This window comes from Gavia stellata, chromosome 18, assembly GCF_030936135.1.
Source record: "Gavia stellata isolate bGavSte3 chromosome 18, bGavSte3.hap2, whole genome shotgun sequence".
NCBI lineage: Eukaryota > Metazoa > Chordata > Aves > Gaviiformes > Gaviidae > Gavia > Gavia stellata.
This window is the reverse complement of record NC_082611.1, coordinates 5,539,622-5,564,740: the sequence shown is the minus strand read 5'-3', so window position 1 is coordinate 5,564,740 and position 25,119 is coordinate 5,539,622. Positions and strand designations below refer to the sequence as shown.

Genomic DNA, 25,119 nt, shown 5'->3' with positions numbered 1-25,119 from the left:
TCTCATCAGAAGTTTTCAATAAGCCAAATGAGATCCATATTTGCAACACAATAAATTACCCCAAGCTCCTTCTCAAGATCTTTGTCCTTCTCACATATTAAACAGCTGCTGTCCCTTATGAGATGCCGGTGAGTCAGGAGTTGTGGTGGTGGCTGTGGTCTGACCCACATCCTAGATCCCCAGCATCTGAGACGCTGGCTATTCAGCTCCAGTTCCATTCCATACATGCATCCTGCCAGCAGGAAGTCCCCAGCCAGCAAGGGTGAAACAGGAGTGAGCACTGGGCACCTAATCAGAGAATTCTGCGAGCCCCTACTCCACCTGGGTATGTCTTTTTGTCACCAAAGAACTCCATTTTACTTATTGTTTTTTATAGCTGATCTTCATCTATCCAGATGGTTTTACGCTGCTCTTCTCCGATCCTGTCTTTTATCGTTCGGATAAGATCTTCAATACTGCTCCATGCATCTGCCTCTACAGAGGCATAAAGACACGGCAGTGCTTCCAGTTCTTTCTCCTTCAGACGGCACATACGTAAGAACTCATCTTCAGTCTCCGGCTTTGGCAACAGTTTCCTATATCAAATGAGCAGACCAAAAATAAATGTCTTACATTTTAAGTTAATCCTGTAGTCCCAGCTGTCCCATCACGAATTTATTTTCTACTGACTATGTACAAGCAATAAAAGCAGTGGAGAATACAGTTGCTCCAGGTCTATCCTCCCCTTACCTCCATGCTGCCCCCAAGGAAAAATATTTGCTATGGGGAAACAATTTAAGAGGACTGAATGCAGGGAGAGTGCAAGTGTTTACGACCTTTCCTCTTCCAGTTAGCATTACCTTAAGAAATGCTATGGGAGTGCTGAGCATGGAGAAAACCACGTATTCTTCAGTCTCATCCTCCCACAATGCTCATTGCTATCAGTGACAGTGAAAGAGTGCTAGATTTGGGGAATTCCTACTGTCCCTGGTTGTAAGATTTCAGGGAGGAGTCATGGGAGGAAATAGTGCACATAGAAGCACCAGATGAAGACAGAAGAGGTTCTTTATTTCTCTCAGTGAGAACATTATTGACTCGAGAATTATTCACTGAATAAGACAGAATATCAAATATGCAAAAGGTTTGATATGTTACCTGAACCTCTTGATGTTTTTCTCTGAGACTCTGATAAAGAGAACAATAGGATATATCTTGGCTTTGATTAAATCCTTTGTGCAGCTTATTCCAGCTTCCAGGAGACAATGCTTGTTCTAAAAACAAAGTCACAACAGTGTCACAAAGGAAAATTCACTGCTGTGGAATCTTGAGATAAAGGTATCCATACCTTATGGGGTCAGCTGAAAAGCTCTCCATTTATCATTGTACTGATTTAAAACCTTTTAATCAAATATACATTTAAAGTCCAAACTCCTCCCACTGGTTTAAAACTAGTCAGTCAAATAACAGCTGAGCTTAGTAGCTTTCCAGAAAGGTTTAAAATAGAAAAGGATTGATCTAAAGATGAAGAGGATGATAAAATACCAGTTTTACATATATACACAAACACACATACTCGCTCTTTGTTCAGAGAGAACATCTACTGCAACTACCTGTGAGAAAAAAACCCAACACTTTAATTCTCCTTTTTTCCACGCTGTGCATCAAATCTACTCTACTTGATATGAGATCTCTGTCTTTGACATTGTTATCTTTGTACTGTACACCCCCGTGTCTGTGTTTCAGGCTATCCTTTCTTTTGTCTAGGTCCTTGTATCTCTTACTCTCTCGCACATTCATATATACTTACGATATGAAAAGGAACTGAATAAGGGATGGAGCATAGAAAATGAAAGGATGTTTTGCTGCATCAATGTGGGTCATCACAGGGAATGAGCGAGAATATAAAAGGATATGGCTGAGGATGAAAAAGAAAATGAAAAGCAAGAGCACAAATAAAAGCCATTTGGGAGAATAAATATAAATCTGAGAGAGAAGGTGGGCAAGAAAGAGAACACGCAACTATAAATTGGTCAGTCTTATTCAGGAAGAAACATACATTGCAGGCAGATTCACAGACAGCCTATCAAAGGGATACAGAGTACTCTAAGCACCTTGGCAGTGACAGCCTCAATATTGGCAGGTACAATACATTCATATGTGTTCAGATTCTTTTCTCTGCTGAAGATGATAGTCTCCGTTCTTTGCTTCCTTAAGAACTCTTCCTTTGTTACAATATCTGGAAAGAGATGTGGATGAGGACAAAATCAAGATTGCAACAACAGAACACCTAGAAAATGATCCCTTAGTACTTCACATAGGATGTAAGGATGGTTCAGGGAAAGAAGACGAGCAATGAATTGTCTTAACAGCTGCCTCATTTCTTCCATTGAATTCAATTAAAGCCTAATCTGATCACAGCTGAGCATCTCAGCTATATCCTGCACCAATGAGTCCTTGGGCAATTACTACAACACTATGAAGGCATTAAATTAAAACAGTAAATACAATTTCAGCACCTAATGTTATACAGTAACATTTCAGGGCTGGAGGATGCTGAGAAGTGCTAAAAAAAGAAGGTCTCTTCAGTATAGGCTCCTAAAACAAGGATTTAGTGTTCCAACATTTGTGTGTAAAGTTTCAAAAAATTTGGCTTAGGTTGCAATGTGGGATACTGGCCCCCTTGTGAATTGCAGCTCTACATCAAAGCTTTTGTTTTATGTTGCAAGACAGGGGATATTTATTATAATACTTAACTTTTCAGTTTCTCTGTCTGGATATCTGTAAGACTGCATACCATGCGGTGGGTATTCAATATTAGTGTAAAAATGAAACGTCAGCTGTGTTTAATGCTGTGTTGTATACAATCCTGCCCTACAGCAATCATGGTACTGCATATTGCTTTAATAGTAAATACTTAGCATGGAAGAAAATCAGTCTTTCGAGTAGATCAAATGCACAATCTTCACAGCCTTGGATGAGATAGAAACCTAAAGTTGCTCTAGGGAAGATATTCCTCATAATAGCGAATACTAGAAACAAATTAATCAAAATTTCACATTGCCTAGATATGCAGTATGCAAACAGTATGCAAACAGAAAGAGCACTCACAGCATTTCAGTCTCTGAGGGGCATCCTAGCAACCACACAGCATACACATGGATAATATTCATAGACACAGAATCTCATAACCATGTGCACTGGCTGTCTCAAAAACATTCAAATTTCTCAGATATTCTCAAAAAGTAGGATTTATAGCTACACATAACTCTGATGTGATTTGAAGTACCTCAAGCAACTATTACATGTGCACGCCCCTCCGTGTGCGTGCATATTTGTGTTCATATTTCCAACACTGAGGGTTAACAGTCATGGTCCTCTTTTATCCCATTACCTGGCTTGCATATGTTGAATTCCAGGGCACCTCCAGAGTTGAGAAGCTTCTGTACCAAGGTCTTGGCAAGCATGGTGGGAGTAAAAAGTACGGGGCGCCTGCGCTCACAGTGGATTGGTCTCACCAAGCTATAAGGGATCAGACTGAGCCTCTTATTGATTTCACTTTCGGAATCCAAATCTGAGTAAAGAGCAAGACATTTATCCTCTGGTTTCCTCTCCATCAGTATTAACAGAAAAAGATGGAGAAACACATGAACCAGAAATTACATGGTTAGTCATACTGGGTCCTCCTTTCTCTTTTGCCGGTGTTGTCTTTACTACGTACCTAGTACTATGATGGCCACCCTAATACTGAATAATTCAAGTGCCTTTTGCTTTCAAGAGATTATTTCATAGTTTAACAGGACACTTGCTTGGAGAATCTTTCTGTTTATTAGCTTGACTTACTTCGAGCAACTGTTTTTGGACAAAGAGCAAGAAAGCTCCTAGGAAGAACTGCCAACCAAACAGGAAGTTTCAGCATCCTAAACTTGCTCCTGAAGGCTTAGTGCTCCAAGCAGTTTTAGCAAAATCAGTGTTTTGGTCACAAATGCTGTCGAATCTTTGCACAGAGTGGGCCACAGAAGCTAGTAATAGGAAAGACCTATGACATTTTTTCACAGCCATGCTGTTATGTAGGTGGCCTTTGTATCAGTGCCATGTGTGTAAAAGCTATTGCTATTTTATATTCATACCTTCCAGTTTATCAGGCAATGGCTTCTTTGCTTCAGATGAGGTCCGTGCCAGACCAGAGGGCCAGCCAGTGACGATACGGACTCGCTCATTGCTATTCATACGCTTATATTTGTTTTCAGACCTACTGACAAACTGAAAAGGTGAACAAAGAGATTTGACCCTCATTTCTTACATTCTTTATTCTCCCATGTATTCATCAGCACACACTTGTTTTCTACGAGATCTGAATTACCTATGTCTATCAATGACAACATTCCATGGACCTGTTGACTGAATTCTAAGGCTCTTCAAATACCATAGATCTGATTCAGAGCCTTTGTTAATCCCCTTTAGGATTTCTTATTTTGTTCTCTGCTCTTAAGTGGCATGTTCTTTTTCTTCGCAGAGCTCCCTGCTATCACCAGTACGAGCACTGGTGTGTCCACAGCAGAGTAACATACCCACTCTGAGTATCTGCACAAATGTATCACAGGTTATACCCAAAACTCTGCCTCTTCTTTGCTGTACCAGAAAGACTTAAAACCTCCCAAATGGCACATTTTTACACTGAGAAATAGGCTTCGTGCTTTCATTCCCCATCCACCCAACTATTCCTCTATCCAAATATTAATTCCTTCTCCTGTATATTTGCTAACCTTCACAACCATCTTCCTCCACAAGACTTCTTTATCTCTCACCCACACAGTCTCTGTTACGCTCAGAGTCACTGACCTACAATTACAGGACTATTTTCTGATGGAACCTCATCTCACAGAGTCTTGGGATTTGGTCTAGCCCCATGGATTTGTCCTTATGCTTCAAGCAAAACACATTTCAGCCTCTGATGGCAGACATGTTTGATTCATCAAGCTACATTAGTAATGGAAGGCATGCACTTAAAAATAAACACCCCACATCACAAGAGCATTTAGAAAACATAACCCATTCATCTTCTTCATATATTAAATTTCTTTTTGATTGGAATAAATCCTGATACAACCTCTATACCTGAGGTGGGGTTTCTGGGGAAATTCGGATAGCGTGAGAATATCTGCTGTTCAGATCCACTATTTCAGACATTGCATTGAGGACTTGAACTTTATTACCTGTAATATTTGGCCCAAAAGAAAGCTTGCTCTGGAGAGGCGAGGGCTGGTTTTTGGGTCGTTCTGTGCGGCAGGCTCCTCTGGCTGCAATGTATTCTAGTAAAAAATAACACAGGAATTTTTCTTTCCCTCCCTCTTTTTTTTTGTTTGTTGTTTGTTTGGTTTGTTTTGTTTTGTTTTGTTTTGTTTTTTGTTTTGTTTTTAAATCACAGCATTCAAGAAACAGAATAAGCAAAAGCAGATATTTTATATTTCCAATAGAAAGGATAGTGATTGATTCGTATCTATCCCAAATACAATGTTCTAAGCAAACTGTAGACATAGCATGGCCTATGCTGAGAAACACCACTTCTGTTACTGCTCTTCCACATTCCTTTCTTCACGGGACACTGCTCTCAACAGCTTATGAAAGAAGTAATTTCTGCACCAAGAAATAGCATGCAAAGCTTTTGCTTTCACTAGCATCTCTGCCAGTGATGTCTGTCCCTTTGATCAGTGGGGACTGGAGTACAGAAGGAGTGCATGACACTTAACCTTGATTGAAATCAAATACAAGCACTGGCTACAGTGTCTCTGCAAACGTTAGAAGCATATATGTCTCCCAAGCTCTAAAAATAACTTATGGTAACTAATACACCAGAAAGTTAGTTTTTAATTATGTAAAGATGGAACTCTTGGGTCTAAAGAAAGAAAAATCAAACTACTTTCACCCAGGGAAAAGGAGAAATTGGCAGGGCTGTTATGTGTGAAGACCTGATAATCCCACTTCTCTCCATAGCGTGTAGGTTGGAAAAGACAGGTCTTTCTAATATGAGGCAATGATAGCTCTGTGGATTAGATGCTTGTTGACAGCAGGAGAGAAATAATTCTGATCATTAACTCCAAGGACACAGCTTCTTCCTCGCGTGGATATGAAGATGCATTAGAGGCTTACAGGCAGAGAAGAATGAAAAGGATTAACTAAGACACAGAACAGATATTAGACTTTTAAAAGTGTACTCCCTCATAGCTGGAAGGGTTAATAGTGTGCCAGAGCTAGGTCCATTGCCAGGGACAATATTATTTAAAGCAAACCTAAGGTGCCCATTGCCTGGGACAATCAAAACCTACACAGAGTGTAAACAGGACTTCCTGTAAAATTAACATAATAAACAACAAGTAGCAGTAGAGTAAGGGATGTTAAAAAGACCTTGTTTGTAGATACTTACCCGGAGTGCCCGAAGGGTATTATATGAGCTTTCTGTCTCATCTCTGCTTCCTCTGTGCATCAGCCGCTGCAGCTTCACCAGAAGAAGTTGCTGGGCTCTGAAAGAAAGGATGGAATCACATAGATCAGGATATCTTTGAAACTACTCAGAAGGTGGCCGGACTGCAATGGGTCTGTGCCTACAGAAAAGATTAAATAGAAATAGCAGTGAGGACTGACCGAACCACACAGTAAATGCAGGAACAAAATAATGAGCAGGACTGCAGTGCAGTTAAGAACTAAAGAATCTCCACGGCACATTTTTCTATGCTGCTTTTTGAGAAATCCACATTATTCTTTCAGGTAACATCTGGAGTCTCCTTTCTAGAGCTTTATGGCTCATATTACAGTTTAACATCACCAGGCCTTATCGCAAAAATTAAGGCATATACCTCTTTCCTTACAGCCATTATTAGTTTCCCTGTTTACAGGACCACTGCTTTTGGTCATGGTTACTCAGCATGACACTCACCTGCTGTAGCTGGGAATGGTCCCCATTTCCAGATCCCTGTCCGTGAAAGGATCAACTCTGGCACACAGCCACTCACACCTCCCCTGGTACATGGTGTCCAGAATATGAACAATCTCATCACATTTCACTGACAGGGAACAGCAGTCCAGCTGGCTGGAGATGTTCAGATTCAAGCGGATATGAAATGAGTCCCCCGATGTGATCAGCCCTTCTTCCAGTTCTGACAGCAGTTTCCGGTAACCTGCAGCAGCGAAAGAAGGGGTGAAGCGTGATCAGCTACTGGTCAAACCTCAGGATTGCTGCATTCCTGGGCATCCTCTGGGAGAAGCACACAGCACAGACTTCTAAGGCTCCTCCGAGGGAGGCTTTATACTTCTAGAGTGCTAGTTACACTGGTTACAACAAGGTTACGGGCCTGCACCTTAAAGACACTAACGGGGCATTGATTCAGAAACAGCTCATGCTGCTGGTATCAGAATCTGCAAGAAATTCTCATTATAATGATAATTTCAGGTAACTCCATTTTCAGTACTCCACACATGATCTGTGAAACAGAGAACTTCTCAGCAAAGATGCAGACACAGCTATAGCTCTATCCTGTAAGTACAGCTTGAGTTCTGCCACCAATTTTAATGACAAGCTATTCCCTTTATTATTAGCTCTAATTGGCACTCCCACAATCTATAACATGTTTTATCTGCAGTTAAGCGGTGCTCAAAAAAAAATTGCAATAGTCTTTCCTACCTTTGAAAACATCAAAGGAAATCAAAGACATCACTTCCTGTGATCTATGCAGCTGAGATTCTCTAGCCAGCATTAAAAAAAAAAACCCACAAATTTATATACACCAGTAAAAAATGGATTTTGGAATGTAATTTTTGATCCATAACCTGAAATTATCATTACAGGCCATGAACACTAAAATAAAATTCTGTTCACCACACATGAACTCCAGCTGTTAAGATAAAGCCACAAAGGTAATAAACAGAGCAACTCCATCAGGTAAATGCTAAATTGACTTCAGCTGGATAAAGATGATTCAGCTCACCACGTTGTATTACAGAAAACTGTACATAAAAATAAGCCTGAATGTGTTTTGTGAGTCATGTCATTATTGGCCCACCATGTAAATTCTTAAGAGTCCTGTAGTGACAAGCATATGGGCTTTTTTTGTTCTCAGTCACAAAGCTAAAAGCTAGAGCAGTAACACAGAGTACCTATAATTAACACCAGTGGACTTGCTTCAGATTTATACCAATACAAAGGATATTCTGGTTCTGTCATTCTCATCCACACTAGTTAGTATAATAGACTTGGGACTTTTTTAGATGAGAAATACTTTTGGTCTTACCTTCATGATTTGATTTATACTGAAGTGTTACTGGACCACTGCACCTCTGAATTGTCCAGTGAACTTCTTCTTTTGTGCAAGTATCCAAGGGAACACTCTGATTTTCCCCTTTGATGCAGCCCTCCAACTAGATATGAAAGAAATATTACTCTCCAGTGCAGGTTCAATCTCTGAGTCAATTATACCATTTTTTTTAAGCGGCATAATCTTTTTCTGATTAAACAATGCAGATACTTTGCTATTAGGATGCAGATTACGTTCTAATTATTTAATTTCTTTTCTCTCAAATTAGCTAGCACTCAACAGAACTGTAGCTCTCTGACAGTCCTGGGCTTCCCAGTAGTAAGTACTGCAGGAATACTAGTTGTGGGCTTTTTTTCCCCTTGGAGGCATTTTAATAGGAAAATGGTTTGGGAACTTTGGCAATGGAGGGAAAATTAAGCAAAGAGCAACTTAGCAGAAGCACCGTTGAACTCCTGCTTATGTGATGCTGGGGACAGCTATGCAGGTGTGGAGCCCTTCTTTCTGTTCGTATTACAGCTGTATCCATTTCTGTTCATAACATGTCCAGTCCCGAGATAGGCTACTCTGAAGAATAGTTCCGGAGTCATCATGCTAAGCTAAGTAGCATGATCTTCCTTTCAGGCAGGAAAGTACTGGGAAGTTGAGCAGAAATCCCATTCCAGTCTTTTCAAAGGGGCTGTACTATACAATACAGCATTAAAGAATACATCAGTTGCTCTACTCTCTTCCATGCAGAGCTACTGTAAAGTATGAGAGTGTGTGCGTGTGTTGGATGACCGTAAATACTGTTCTGTCATATTTTCATAGTCAACAGCAGATTTTTTTCTGCATGTGTCACGTGCTTTGTCATTAATACAAGACAAAAGAAGAAACAAAGGAGAGTATTATGGTGAGTGTGTGTGCATGTAGGTGGACAGACATCCAATACTATTTGTTGATTATTTTATGCTCACCAGTAGGATTTGGTGTCCCTCCCGAAGGCCTGCTTTCTCTGCAAGTGATCCTGTCTTGACAGAGCTAATAAAGCTCCCTTTATCATTACCCCCAACCAGAGTGATTTCTGAATTGAGACTGTCTCCATTCAGTGTTATGCGCTGGATAGTATGGCAGGAGTTTCTAATGCGACCAACAGATGTGACAGAGGGACGAAAAGGTCTGTGTTCATGAAAGGAAGTAACAGTTAGTTATCTCAGCCTTTAGCTACCACTCCAGAGTTAAATGCAAGCATGATAAACGAGAGACACGTAAATAAACTTTTAGTGTTATCAAGCACTAGGATCTAAGGACTCTAAAAGAAATCCTTCTCATTACTGCATAAGTTCTGGAGAAGAGCATCTGGATAGCTTCAAGTGCTCTGACATGACTGAGTAAGTCAGATGTATAATAGTACCTCACCCAGCAACCTGTGGCAGCAAGGTAACAAGATCACAAGGATAAATGCAAGCCTCTAGAAGTTTTTGTCTGCCTTGAAGTTTTTGAAATTTTAGGATGACCCTCATTGGTGGTGACTCTCACAGGATATGAAAGGGCTCCAAAATAATGTTATACTGCTGCTGACATAAAGAAGTAAAGACTTAGCACAGTGTCATGAGATATTTGTGTCAAATAACAACTTGTGACATCATATTCCTGCCATTATATCTTCAGGAACTAATAGATGAATGGAGGATCTCTACTATAGTAGCACTTCCCCTCGGTCTCTGTCTAAGGTAGGTAAACTGGCATCTCAAATACCTTTCCAGAGAGAACTTTCTAAATATGGAGTTGACGTGCTCAAGCTCATAGGCATCCAGGACTTCCGACTGATGAGAAGAAGAGGAAGAGTGCACCGAAGGAGCTCCATGTGACTGCCTGTCATGACTGTCATCTGAAGAGAGTAAAAAGAATGAAAGTGAGTCCCAGATAGAGTGACAAAGATAGAAAAGGGGAAAATGGATGTTTGATTTATCCCGGCCAAAGCTGAAGGAGGAAATTCTTGATGCGGAGGCATGATTCATGTCCACAGACCATGGCAAGGAATGCCAGTCTTGCTTACTGGACCTACCTGATCACTCTTACAGAACACCAACTTGGAAGGGACCTCTGGAGACTGTCTGGTCAAACCACCTGCTCAAAGCAGGGTCAGCTAGAGGAGATTGCTCAGGACTTGTCCAGTTGTGTTTTGAATATCTCCAAGGATGGAGACTAGTCAACCTCCCTGGACAGCCCTGTTCCAGTGTTTGACCACCCTCACAGTAAAAAGCTTTTTTTTTCTGTTTAAATGGAATTGCTTGTTCTTTAGTTTGTGCCCATTGCCCCTTCTCCTTTCATTGGGTAGCACCGAGAAGAATCTGGCTCTGTCTTCTTTACTCTTTCCCCTCTCAATTTGATGCTTTTCTTATTTTAAGGCTAGAGGTCTTCTTAGCAACCCGCAAACCTCGGCCAAGCACCCTCCATCTATTCCTTCAGTTTAATCCTTCTCCCACTTAGTTCTTCAGGAATAAATCCTTGCTTCTTCTCACCACTAGTTGCTCCTTTGTTTTTTTGTTACAATGAGCTGACTTGATTTTTCTCAGACTATGTGTCCCATCTTATTTAGACCAGGAGCTGATTACTGGACAGTATCTGTAGCTGGTGAGCTACTCACACAGATCTCACAGTTAGACTATATACATGATACCCTCTTGCTTACCATCTAGCTCCAAAGCATCATATCCAAAGCTGTCATTGTCCTCTTCAACCAGGCTGGAATTAAAAACAGAGATAATGGAAGAGAGAGAGAGAAAGCTGTTGACTTTCCAACTTTCAGCAGATTTCATTAAGTTCTAGAGGAGGAACTTTTTCTGTGAAAAAGAAAGATGTTGGAGATGTTGCATCAGACAATGGTGCAGCTGCATAACAATTAGCAAGTGACATACTTGTGGGCCCTCGGAAGAAGTAGGAAGATGGCAGGAAGACAGTATGTGTCAGCCAACACGGGAAGCATGTGAAGCAGCAAGAATATTCAGAAGGAAGAATTACTAACAGCAGTGAGGGAATGAAGACTTTGCTGAAGGCAAAGGGAAGCTGCTGACTGATGGTCTCATATAGGTGACTTACACCACACCTGCTTCAGCACGGAGATAAATGGTTGCGTAATATCTGCTGTATATACACTGCAGCATGGTTTTTTTCATGATAGATCAAAAACATCAGAAGCTCACTGACAGACAGAGTGAATTCAAGGGAAGTGACTGAGGTGCAGCAGTAACGGAGTAATTTACCTGCTTGATTTAAAGTACTTGAAGCATTTTATAACAGCTTAATGGTACCTCGCATGGTTACTCAGATACCTACAGTAACTGAATGGCGAGGTGTACCAACCTTTTGCACAGAAACCCTTATGCCACAGCTCTGGTCCCAGTCCAGCTCCCAGACACAACCTTTCCTGTTAAGGGTGACTAGATTGGTTGGCCTTAAACACAAACAGTTAAAAATCACCACAATTTTGCTCTTAAAGGGATATTGGGGATGTCTGGCCAAGTGAGTGATCTGTCTGCTTCACTAGAAGGACTTCATTAAAGCATGTCCTTTGGTTGCAAAGCTGTTTAAATAACAGCTTGTTGTTTTTCCCATTCAGAATGATTTGTAGGTCTCCTGCGGAGCTGATATTCCTCATATTTGGCTTTCAGGTGAAGGGTGAATTTTTGCAGCTGGTCTAGGGAGAATCAGCTATTTTTACACCATGCATAAGCAAGGAAATAATACACCTTTTCCTACAGATTAAATTATGATCTCACTTTTTTTTCACACAAATCAAGATCAGATGAACTGTGAAACCTGCAACTTGGCATGCAAATACCAATTATTTTGGATTATGTTCACAAACAAGTTAAAAAACCTTAGCAGGCTAATTATAAAGTTATAAACTACAGTGAACTTTTGGCATGCTCTTAAGTTACTTGACTTTAGTGATTATTAGCTCAAAAAAGTAAGGCCATATTCAGACCTCGCTCCAGGACACCTTTTCCTTCCAGTGGGAAAGAGTATCTAATATGAGGAAAATTTTCAGATTTCAATACAGCTCAGTCTTCCAGTGCCTTAACATATGGAACAGGACATAGTCAGAGCTGTAGTGAAATAAGTCCACAAGATGAATAGTATCTATGTAATCTTTACTGCGTTCTATAATATACTGCAAATATTTAAATGTTCAGGCATGCCAAAGGCTTTTCAAATTAAGCACCTGAAACAGGAAACATTCAAATAATTAACAAAACAACCCTTTTTCTCCATCTTGAATTAACGCAACACTTATAAAGGGGCTTGGAGGACAATATAGGACAACCTAAGGAAGACTAAACTCTGCCTAAATCCTCAGCTGCCTAGAAAATTGTGTGGGAGACCTAGCTGAGGATGCCCTCAATGGAAAGGTGCCTTGCAAGCTTTACCCAGAGAAAGAGAGGCAAAAGCAGTAGTCTGCCAGAGATGAGTTTGTTTTGAAAACCACTAAAAATCTAAATAAAGTTCTAATAAAGATTAGATCTAAAAAATAGATCTAATAAAGATCTAAACCCTCCACATATATTGCTTTCTTCTAAATTGGTTTGCTTGGGCTTTGTTCTTTTCTCCTTCTGCTTGGGACCTTTAGGGAATGTATTTGTACCTTCTGATATTTCTGATATAAACACTGATGCTATTGACACCACCACCGAAACAGTATCTCCAAGTATTGCATTGCTATAAACCTTTTAGAAAAGGGGTCAGTGCCGTTTAGGGGACTGTGGGGCAGGCAAGGTCTCTCTCCCTCCTACCACTCGCTTCCCATTTCCCAGCCGATCCGATTTCACTTGCAGGGGAAGTCCGCAGGGCCGTGACCCGACAGAAGTGGAAGCTGCAGCAGAAGGTGAGGCAGAGGGCAATGCATCTCCCTCCCCTCATCGCTATGCTGAGATACAGAGCACCGAGCCTGACAAAACCCACCTCCCTCCTCCAATTCTCCCCCACATTCCTCACAGACATTCAAGCATCTCTGCTCTATTTTGGCAGCTTACAGAGGAGAAGGAGGGGCTTTGAGAGAAGGGGAAAGGACAGGGTCACAGACACAGGCAGTGGGGAGCTTAGAAGCAAAAGGTGAAGCCGTACCAGTCTACAAAGGTAGAGCACATTCTCCAACAGCATTGGTGCCTAGTCATTGCAGTACTGTTTCTTATTATGTACATTAAAAAAGTCAGTGCTGCAGTGGTATCACTGTGTCATTCATCCCAGCTGAACCATCAGAGACTCCTGAGTGGTTTTGACAAAATTAGGGATGAAGGACTGCAGCCCTGATAAGTTTAGAAAGTCAGTCCTGCTGCATAATAGAAGCTCTCCAACTAGAGACAAACACCAGGACACCTAAGGCACTTTTAACCTCCTCCTTGTGACAACGGGCTCCGGGCATATTTCACCAGCGTGGCTACCTACCTGCAATGAGGGGCATCCTCTTTGCAACGTCGGACTATTGAATCATTTCCTGGAGGCTCAGGAGTGGTAGACATGATACTGTCATTGCGATTTCTCAGGGTTTGCTTTCAAAAAAATAAAGGGACAGAAAGGTTATCTGTAGTAAACATTCTATCATTTCTAACTTACAGAAGCATTAGCCTGCTAGCTTGCCAGTGGTACTCTGCACTGTGAAGCACACACAACAGTAAGAAAAATTGATTCTAGACATGCAGAATCCTACATACAAGAGCATTCATATTCATATGTTCCAGTATTTTAGCAAGAAGCACAGCTTGTGTGCTGGCACCGTACCTTTTTCTGTGACCACGACTCACTGATTTATCAAACAATTTTTACTTTACCCTTGATGTGTGGCATATGTGTTGCACAGCTGACATATAGGAGGAAGAGAACGAAAAGCGGAATGTATGTATACTTATATATATAAATAGTAGGAATGAAGAAGAAAAATACAGATCTCTGTACATTAAATTATTAATCCAGTACACTGGAAACTAAACTCTGAATTGCACTAGAGGGAAGACAGTCTAAGTCATCTAAATACCCAACAAATATTCCAAAGAATATTCTTAACCCAGCTAAGCTTATTATGAGTGGCAGGGAGTTCTTTCCTGGCTATTCTTGGGTATAATTTTAATTTCCTGGGGGCAGCATTTTTCACGGTGTTCTAGAAAGATGTTTTGTTCTTTGTTATTAACACTCTGCAAGAGCACTCTCTCTGCTTGTCCTGCTGTGTCAGTGCTCACATATGTATAATGGAATATCTACCTTGGGAGATTATGGGGATACAGCAAGCAGGGAAGAAATGGTTTGGCTACGGTATGCAGAAATTTCCAACTGTGATCTGCACCCCTTTTCTCCCTCACTGTTACTTATAGACAGGAAAAGCATTAGAGAACACAAAAACCCCCTGAATATTTTCTTCAATAAATTACAAAGCAGCTTTTAAAGAAAATCTCTTCCTTCTAACAGTAAATGTGAAACGGCGTAAGAAGACAGCGAGAGGTCATAAATAACTTTGAAATATCTTTAAATAAACATAAACCAATTCTGTGATTTTGGAAAAGGCTAACAACATAGTTCTAATAAAATGCTGGTAAAAGGATTAAGGGAGCCTCTGACAAGGGCCTTGAATTTGATCACAGCTGGGATGCTAGTGAAGCGCTAATACTGGGTTGCAAAAGCTCTGAACCACATTAGGAGAGACGTTCGTAGACAGGCAAGGGGCATCTGAAGGCTCCTTACAATTTTGCTGACTTCACAGCTGCTGATGGAGTTACTGATGGAAACAGAATTAGAGGAACTTGTGTCTGTGCGGCCATTGCTGGCATCAGCCCCATCTTCATCCTGCGCTCTGACTGCTGCGCTCACAGATGACAGAGAAAAATACAGACACCAGAGAAAATTATGTCAGATCACTTTCGATACAGAGTCTTCCACAGATTTGCAACAACACTTAGGTTTTCTTTCCATTTCAGCTTGTTTCCCCCACCCCACGCTGGACAGAGGCTCCAGGAAGCGCTCCCTGCCCTGCAGCTCTGGCTCCCTTTCCTTCCCCATCAGCTTCCCGACAAAGTACAGGAATGCACACCACTCTGGACAGCCTCTTGGCAACTTTTTCTTTCAACTCTGTCCTGTACGTTTTTATTAGATCTATGAATACTACATGACAAATTAAAGGAGGATTGTTTTATTAATTTCTGTTTTAACTTCATCATGTGAATCTGGTAGTCTGCAATAAGGTTGGCTCACTGAATTACGCTTTTTTTACAATAAAAAATTTACAACAGGGACCAGAAAGCTTGAGATCACTCAGCAGCTCCAGGAAGCACAGTGGGAATGTCTTTAGGGACTCCATCCCTTCCTCAGCACCTCCAATTTGTACTAATGTTGCACATTACCTGACACCAAATATACTGTTTTACACGCAAAATGTTGCAGCAGGAACCATGTTTCCCATCATATTTTGTACAACAGTGAGCACGCTGCCACACATAACAAATAAAGGAAGTGCTGCCTAAGAGGGTGTTTGGTTCGAGAACAGCGTTACATAAATAAGAGGAATTAGGAGTAGCTCAAACACGAGTATACAGCAACCAATTTGGTAACTTGGCAGCTGGCTGATGGGTGGGTCAACCCCCCTCCCCCAACCTTTGCAATGCTTTAGATTTAAAATTAATTCCTTTTTGCTGAAGGACAAAGGAACTCATAGATTATCACTAGATTAGAGTCTTTTCAGCTTTTTTCCAACAGCAAAGAGAGAATAATATGACTTTTAGTACAGGTATTACACTGATGACTTTAAAATTTTTGTAAACTAAAAGGAAAATTGAGTAAACAGAAAATTTAGGCAAGCTATGGGATGCAATATTGTGTGTCTGTGGAGGTATCTTTGCGTGGAGAGGACATTCAGGTACACTTGACTACTTTAAATTATGACGTTGTTCACTGTGAGAGAAACTGTCTATTTTACTGACTTGGACTTAGTTAAGAATTTCCCTGGCTGGCATATTTGTTAAAACAACTTAAAGAGATTAAGTGAATGAGACAAAGCAACAGAAAAGGAATAAGGACATGGGTGCTCTTTCTGACCTTGAAACTCTGATGTTTTGTTCGTGCTGACAGGGGATTTAGCTCTTGGATTTATCTAAAAGAAAGAGGACAAAAATCAGCACAAATGCAGAGTATTTGCCACACACTGTAAACCAGATATTTTCACCCCTTTTTTCACTGTTTTGCTGCAATAAATTTGCCCTCCCTTAAACAACAGGACCCAAAATTTAGAAGATATTTAGGTATCTAAATGCCTCTGCAGTGAAGGAGAGTCAGCTACCTAACTACTTTTGAAAGTCTGGCCCAAATGCATTGCAATTTCCAGATTCTGCTGAGGGAACAAAGAGACAAAAGGTGAAGTGGGTGCCTTGGGACTAGTTTCAGGCAGCTGTTAATACAACAGCCATCCTTTTGGATTGTGCAGTGTAAAAAATGCAGCTCTATTGCCATAAGTAATAATGACAGTCAGAGCTCAGAAAGGTTACAAAGGGCAGGGAGAATTCAAATGCAGATGAAAGGGAAGAGAAGCTCAAAACCCCGAATGTTAGATAGTATATTTTTTACAATTCATGAATATAGCATCAGATAATAGCTGTATGAATGCAGCTAGTCACAGAAATCATGGACCTAACTCATGCTACCCCTTACTCTTAAGTGAGAGGAAATTGCCATAATTTAATTCTAAATTAGGCAGTTAATTTTGCTCTAGATTGTGTCCATTTCTTTCTGTTATTCCTTCCAGCTGATGTGAGCTTTTCCACCAATGCTACTTTTTCCACCTTCAGTTAGTTGTGTGCTGGACTTCGGGCGTTATGTCATTTTTTTCACTACTGTTAAGGAGGCAAACAATCAATTTATTGACAACGCTCCAAGAATGTGAATGAACAGCAGAAGCAAGGAGAATACACAAAATGGGGAGAAGGGGCAGAAAAGAGTCTATGAAGCCTGATTATATCGGCTCTTCAAGATGCAAATCACCACAGGGCAAAAACTGACAGCTCACTATCACATACAAATCTATTCTTACCTTTATAGCACAGCATTTTCAGAGACATGACTGCAACATGTATTATGTCTCTTAGTTCTAACAGTCCCTGCACTATATCGTTCCAGCCTCATATTAAGACACACCTGGATTCCCTTTAGATTCACTCTTCTCTTGAGTCGAGCTTGATCAGGCAAGAAGAATTTGTTGTCTTCTGGAGACTCTTCAGAAGTGGAGGAGTCATCTGCTTCCTGACCATTGGCTTTTGGGCTAGGAGTCCCGAACGTCTGGGAGATAATAGTAATGGGTAGATTCCGTGGCAAACTCTAAAGATCAGAAGGAAATACTTTTTACTTCTGAGACCAGTTTGGTACAACTCCTGATAACTTCCCTTTAGAGTAATGATTGAACTTTCTGTGACTCCAGTGCTTCAGAAGCTCACGCAGAATGTGGCTCCAGACCCAAATCAGTAATTTAGATTGAGATTTGTGGGGATTTCTGCTGTCTTTCTTCATTTTTTCCCTTCCATTTAAAATCAAGTTGTGGAATGCCAGCCTTTGAGAAGCTATGTGCATGACACAGACAACTTGAACCCCGCTGTACTGAAGAACTCACAACATTGACATTTACTAGAGGGAGGTTGTTTTCTTCAGTTAATTCACGGAGGGAATTTTAAAAGTCCCCTCTCCCTTCCACACCAAAATGTTTTTAAAAGCAAGTCTTAAGAACTCATATCTGCCTTCCTCAGCCCTACCTGGTCGTGAAAGTTATTGTCCTTAGAAAGCCGTCGGAGTTTGCACTCTAGGTTAACAATGCAAGCTTCTTTCCGAACCACCTCAATCCGGAGTTCATCATTTCTCTCCTCCAGCTCTCGAATCTGCTTCCTGTATTTATCTTTTTCAATCAGACAATGTGAATACTGTGTCTGAGCCTCATCACGTGAGCGGAATGCCTGCAGTGGAAAGAAGAAACCTCTTGCACCTGGGTACCAGACACCTTCTCCTGCTGGTTTTGTTTGTAAGGTGTTTGGAACAGGGACTTCAGAACTGGTAACCATTCACCAATTAACACAGCAGTTAGGACCCGGATGTGCCACAGTAGTACCATTAAAAATTATGATGATGAGGGTGGTTCATTTCAAGCTCCCTCTTGGTTGGTGGCAAAATGCTCCAGAGTGCAAACCGGATGGCTTGACACTAATATAAAGCCTGCAGTAGCTGTTGTTAAGATCTTGGCCCTGCCTGCCAGATGCTACACTGTGGAAACAACCCAATATTGTCCTATGTTTAATTACTGCAATACAAATTCCAGCAAGTAGCAATTTATTGTAACTGTTTATTTTTTAATGGTATTTTGGGTCCCATTACCCACAATTCCCCAAAGTGACACATATGAGATACAGGCTTTTCCTACTAATTTTCCCCAGTTTAACTGTTAGATACCTGGTCTCGTTCCTTTTCCACCTCTTCTAGCTGTATCATCACAGTGTTCATACGGTGCTTGTACATCTCACAGTCTTTTCCTAGTGTTGAACACTTTAACTCCAAATCTTCTTTCTCTTCAAGATACTGGAAATGACACACTGTTAACCACTACTGCTCTCAGAGGTCTTTTGGGCACTAGCCTGAGATATTCCATCTTTCATATCTTTCTGTTTCTCACCTTGTCTCTCAAGTCCTCCACATGACGAATCTCCTCTTGGAGATTAAAGATCTTGTTGACCAACTCATGACGATCTTCTAGTGCCTCTTTACGGTCATGTTCAAGAATATCCAAAATGGCTTTGTCCGAATCTGGCAAACTCCGCTTGTCAGCCTGAGGAGAAACGTTTTTAAGAGACAGGCCAGGGAAAGAGAAAATAGTATTGCAGGGAGAAAAGTAACAAAGACAGTAACAAACAAGAGGAATAGAAAACGAACATGGTATTGTAATGGGAAAGCAGGAGAAGAGATGGACATTTGTTCATATTTTAAAATAGTGTCAGAAAAGATGAATAAAGGCTGTCTTGCTGTCAGAATAGTCTGATGAAGGAACTGTTTTACTGTTTTATTGTACTGGCTATAATTTGATCCGTTTTGGATGCAGCAACAATTCTTCACTCCAAGCCCTGCATTCAAAACTCTTCTCTATTAATCAGCTCTCACTGAGCACAAAAATCACCCTTTGCCAAAGAGCAGGGCCTAAGAAAACATTCAGGGGAATTTTTAAAGCATGCATAGTCTTTGTAGGGCTGTGCTCAGAGAATATTAAACATGCCTGGAATAGCTTCTACCACTGCTTCATTTTCTGTAGTGTCCAGCAATTATTTTTTCTTTCAGGTTTAAAATTAACAAGATTACCCGAGCAGGTTCCAACAAATAAATAGCCATCCAAAATTAACCATAAATGGAAAAGGAAAAAGGTATAAAATGCAAGCAAGTAATATGCACTTTTATTTTAAAAATACCTAGATTAAGCTGGAGATTTCAGTGATATTTTGGTTACCTAATATTTCTAAGTATACCTAAGTATTTCTAAACCAAACTACCTTTTGTTTATTTATACTTTCACTTAGAAGAATTTCAATCCTATTTTTAGCTATTTTGTGATTATTTCTCTGTTTCTTCAGGTGCTATAAGACCATTTTAATTACTATAAGAGATTCTACATGGACCAGAACTCCCAGAACCTTCTATACTACACCCTTTTTCAACCTTTGAATTGGATTTGTATTAGAACTAAGAATCTTTAGGCACTGCTAGAGGCTACAGCCATTTCTGAAACACATTCTATTGATAATTTTTTAAGTGTCATTTTAAAATGCCACAAGCCTTTTCCAGCAAAGTGCTAAGCACTCTCAAATATATCCTAATATTTGGGTAAGCTCTTCACAGAGCAATACAGTGCTAAATTTGCTGCATATCATCCTTTTTCCTCATCTGCCCAAACAAAGGTTAGTTAAGATCCCTGTACAAATTGGAGCAGTGTTCTATGAGGCACTCTGGTAACTGGTGACCACCCAAGTACAGAAACTTTTATTACCCTCTGCTTCATTAAGACCTTTCGGCACAGATACAAAACCAGCTTAGAACAGGGTACACAGAGCCACTGTCAGAAATTCCTGCGCTGGCTATTTAACACAGCTTTGTAGTGACAGACTGGTACAAAGAACCACAGCGGGACTAAAACAGAGAGTTGAATGCTCAGCAATTAAACAGCTGCACTCTGCACCTTGAAAGAGCCAATCTCTCATGTACAGCTTGATTTATTAGATGACTTTTTTTTGGTAGAACTCCTCCTTATGCATGTGTTTGTACAAGGAGTACTACAGACAGCTGGGAGCTATATAACCAACCTTCTGTTCTTCCAAACTTTGCACTTATGCTTATTGTAGCTTTGCAGGGAGAGGTTTCACCCAACACTTCCTAGAGTTATAACAGGAGTATGTGTTGAGCTTGAGGTGAGGAGTGGTAGCAGAGACCATGCCACCTCCTCTTGTCCATAGTTACCAGTTTCCCTGCTACATACTCAACTCGCTGTCCTTTACTGAAAACACATGGGAGCTGTCACCACCTGCTGCTTCTCTGTCCCACTCTCACAGTGTCCTCCAGACACTTAGAACCTGAAGGGCAGCCACCAAGGCAAGCTGTGAGGAGACGTGGGGTATGTGAGACAGTATGGGAGGAAAGTGTGGGGGTGCCTGGAGGCAAGGACTGGTCGAAGCCTGCTGAGTCCATCATCTAGATAAGCAGAAGGGGTAAGCTGAAGTGTCTGGAGTTTTAAATGTAGCAGTCTACTTTTATACCTGAATGATGGACTGTAACTCCTGGATTTTAGTCTTCATCATCTCATTTTCCCGCTCCAGCTCCAGAACCTGTTCCTTTTTGGGCCGGTTTTCAATATCATTTTTCAGCTTCAAAGACTGGTTCCTCTCCAGCTTGCATTCCTCTTCCACCTTGTTCAAGCGATGCTTCAGCTGGTCAATCTAGAGCAGCCAGAGAGCAGTGAAAATGAAAAACAGGAAAGGAAAGGAAAGGAAAGAAATCAGTCCTAGCTCTGATATTGACTGCTCTGAAAACACTCTCACTTCCAGGTGAAAACGTACTGTCATAGGTGGAAAAAATAGCTTAAACTGTGAATGCTAACAAGCAGCAGATAATTGGGTGTATGTGCACGTGTGTTGAATGTCCACAACCGAATGGTTGAACTCTCAAGCAGAAGCCTGCTATTTGCTAGCTACAACTGGTATGGGCTGGTTGTAAATTTAAATAACATCTGGACTAAGAAAAAAGTGGCACGTCCTCAATCCTCCAATAAATAAAGAGATACAAAACAGAACTATCACATCAGAGGCTAACCACACATTGTGCTTTTGCACATAAACTATTTGGGTTGGGAAAAACAAAGATTTTGAGTTCTGGGTAGGAAAGAGGGGTTTGCAAAAAGAAAAAGTAGTTTCAGACAGAAGGGGGCCTGGGAAGAAGAAGGTGATGATCCTGGCTGGAGGAAAGATTTTAAAATGGGGGAATATCCCACAGATCAGACTGTTGCATGGGGATGAAGGCCAGGGGATGCCCAGGGACCTTGGCCAGTAATGCCTGTGACTGGTGACGCTGAGTAGCTGCACAGCACGAACCGACACAACTTTCTGCCTAACCTTCCTGCACCAGCAGGGATCTCCCTGCAGGGAAGGGATGTCAAACCCAAGAGAAGGCAGCACCGAGGTGGGGGACCGAGCAAATGACTGTGTGAAAAAACAAAGTGGGGTAAAATGTCTGATATCATTGGTTTGAAAACAAACCCCAGTGTCCAGGTCCACTATGGGTAGCTGTTTAGTCTATCTTATCTGTGACACACACAAGAACATGAATTTTATAGCACTTGAGCATTTCTCTATATTTCCTAAATGGCCTAAAACTGTTCCAATGCTCTATGTGAGACTTTTTGAATAAACCACCAACTGCTGTAGTGCAAACCTGGATAACTGCCCCAAGATATTATTGAGTCTGAAAAGCTAAAATTATGTTTTTAGCAAATTATGTTTTTAAAATATTGTTTTTAAATATGTTATGTTCTGTTAATCCATTACAAGTACGTAAATTATCTGTCATTAATTCACATCACTGCAGCTGGCATTTCTGTACACTGATGCCTCTAATCATCTGGATGAGCAAAGCAAATGAGAGCCTTACACCTTTCTACTGTCAGAGAAGGTCTCATTTTGCCAGATGCCACTGGCATCCTCCATTGCAGCTCCTAATTAAAGCAGCCCAGAGCATTTATCTCACCTCTAACTGGAGGTCTCGGCTCCTTATCACAGCCATGCTCTTCTCGTCACTCAGCTGGGCATATCTCATGGCCAGATTGTAGTTCTCATCTTTCACCTTGACCAGCTCATCATTGTAGTTGTTCCTCTCCTCCTTCATCTTGTTGTATCTCTCCTGGAAGGTCAGCAGCTCTATCTTGTTCAGTTTTAGCTGCTTTCGCTCATCTTCCAACTGGCGAGACTTAGCCAAGAGTTCACAGCGCTGCACATCTTTTGTCTTTACTTGCTGCTGAAGCTTAATGATCTCATTCATTAGGAAGTGGGTAAGGCCTTCATGTCCCTCCTCCACTGAAAATGTTTGAACAGCTTATCAACTTCTAATAAAGTAACTTTATACTAAGTAGGATCAGCAGAACTGAGTAAGAAACAAATGTCCCAGAATATGTACAAAGCTGCAGAATATGCACAAATACATACATATTTGTATATCTAACTGGCAACAGTAAAATATTACACGCCACACTATCACCAGAATCACAATATATGCATACAGCATGACTGGACAGAATATGAAGCCTTTACATTTGTCTTGTTTCAGCTGAGCTGACTGGCCTGTGGAAATAGCACAAACTTTGTAAAATTAATCTGTCCAAGTACAATTAATCTGAATGCTTCAGATTTGCTGCACATGTGTAGGTCTTCACTGTAAATTCTGTCCACTGTTCCAACGTTTCTTCTCTTGAGATTTCTTGTAATGGCTGTCATTCAATTTGAAGCTCTTCAGCCTCATTCAGACAACTGTTCCTTTTCTTTACACATTTATGCATTTCTTTACATCCATTCAGACAGATGTTCCTTTTCTTTACACGTTACCTGTTGCTAGCTCATTTTGCATTGAAGGGGACTGAAAAACTGCAGAATACTACTACAAGATTAGCTTTTATTTCCATTTCTTGCCTGAAAAATCAAACCCAGTCTTCAAGATAGACCTTATTTCAACAGGCTCCTTTGGGACTGATTCTACTCACCAACAATAGTGGAAAACCTCCGTGTAGGTTCCTTCCCTGTCACCAGTTTGTAGAGTTCAGGGTAGTAAAACTCTAGGCTCTCTAAGAAAACCACATAGCCCCTTTGGCCCTTGGTGTGGAGAATGTCCAGCAGTCGGCCTAAGTACAGAGAACAGAGAGAGGGGTGACATATCAGCACTACGAGCAGCATAAGCCAGTACTGTCTCCCTGAAGTCAAATCTGCTTAAGGTTCATCTCTGCCACAGCAACGCGCTGTGGGAAATCTGGCTGATTAATTGAGTTCAGCTGAACTCAGAAAGTAATGCCACATGCTCTTTATGTTTGTGCTGATCGTTATTCTGAAGGAGTGCGGGCAAATTGGTCTCTGGAACAGAAATTTCAAAAGACACGTTATTCAGTGCAGCCTTTACCAGGCAGCACTGAAACACTAGGATGGCAGACCCTTCAGTGACAAATCATGAAGCACGGCAAGACAGCTGAAAACCTACTCTTGGAATGGCATTGGCTGCTGCTTGTGTTAACTGAAATACTTGCCAAGGCTTTGATGGGAATATGAACCCCATGAGCTCCAGTCTGCATAGCACTGGAAAGAATCATTGTTATCAAAATAGCAGCGGCAGATTCCCCCCTTTACATTAAATCTCCTGTAAATGAGATACAGGGTTTCCATTTGATAATCTGTAATTTGACACAGGCTCCCTCCAGACTTAGCAAAATAATGCTGTTCATATAGGAATACAGATGTAGCCATTCACAAAATAATTACCTGCTCGGTTAATTTTGGAGGGCAGCATAAGTGAGTTAAGCACCTCATCCTCATCTTGCTCATCGATTACTTTGCACTGCCGTAGGTATGGGGTCAGTTTGGCTGGATTGATGTACCGGCTCAGCATGTGCCGGTTGCATTCCACATTCTCCCACAAAGCTTCCTCTTCATCTTTCAGTGTCTCCAGGCAGTCATCCATCTCTGGCTCTCCTCCTTAACAAGAGAAACAATTGGCAAAAGAACATCAAACAGGACAGTTTCTATCTTGTTCCTTTTTGTGCTTCCATGTCACATAGGATGAGCTTAGAATCACTTCTGACTAATGCTGAATTTGCCCTATATTGAAACTGTTTGAACTGAAGTGCAGCCTGTCCACAGCTCATCTGGAAAATGACAGTTCGGAGAAGTGCTATCTTGAGTCTATGAACTATTGCATATTGCTCTCTAGTGATGAATCTGTAGCTCAGCTAACTCCAGGAAGGTCTCTACAAGTCAGAGAATCCCTCTTCATATTAGAAGCAATGGTAAAGGACACGATGCAATGCAAGAAAGATTACGAACATGCAAAGCTCAGAGCAAAGACAAATGCTTGCTGCAGGCAACTAAGGCTTTCATTCTCACCTCCTTTGTTCCTCTCAGCTGTACTCATTTGAACCTGCATTTTTTCCTGCATACATGTGATGAGCCAACGCATGTAAATGACTGCACCACAAGAATAGTTAACTCATAAGCAAGCAGTTACCTATGTTTGCCTTCTGCAGCTGTGTATAGACAGACTGATGTGTGGACAT

At 41.0% G+C, this 25,119-nt stretch overlaps 1 protein-coding gene across 1 annotated transcript; it reads right to left on the bottom strand.

Moving 5' to 3' along the window:
* Positions 1–370: 370 nt before the first annotated feature.
* Positions 371–25,119, bottom strand: CARD11 (caspase recruitment domain family member 11). The gene is made up of 24 exons (XM_059826588.1): positions 25,071–25,119; positions 24,329–24,541; positions 23,563–23,700; positions 22,557–22,882; positions 21,074–21,253; positions 18,952–19,104; positions 18,732–18,857; positions 18,044–18,241; positions 17,436–17,615; positions 16,344–16,398; positions 14,997–15,112; positions 13,710–13,813; positions 10,957–11,009; positions 10,020–10,152; positions 9,239–9,440; positions 8,262–8,388; positions 6,911–7,151; positions 6,401–6,497; positions 5,193–5,288; positions 4,107–4,239; positions 3,371–3,550; positions 2,091–2,215; positions 1,135–1,250; positions 371–575 (listed from the first exon to the last, which is right to left on the bottom strand). The coding sequence occupies exons 1-24, from the start codon at positions 25,117–25,119 to the stop codon at positions 371–373; spliced, it is 3,546 nt and encodes a 1,181-aa protein (XP_059682571.1).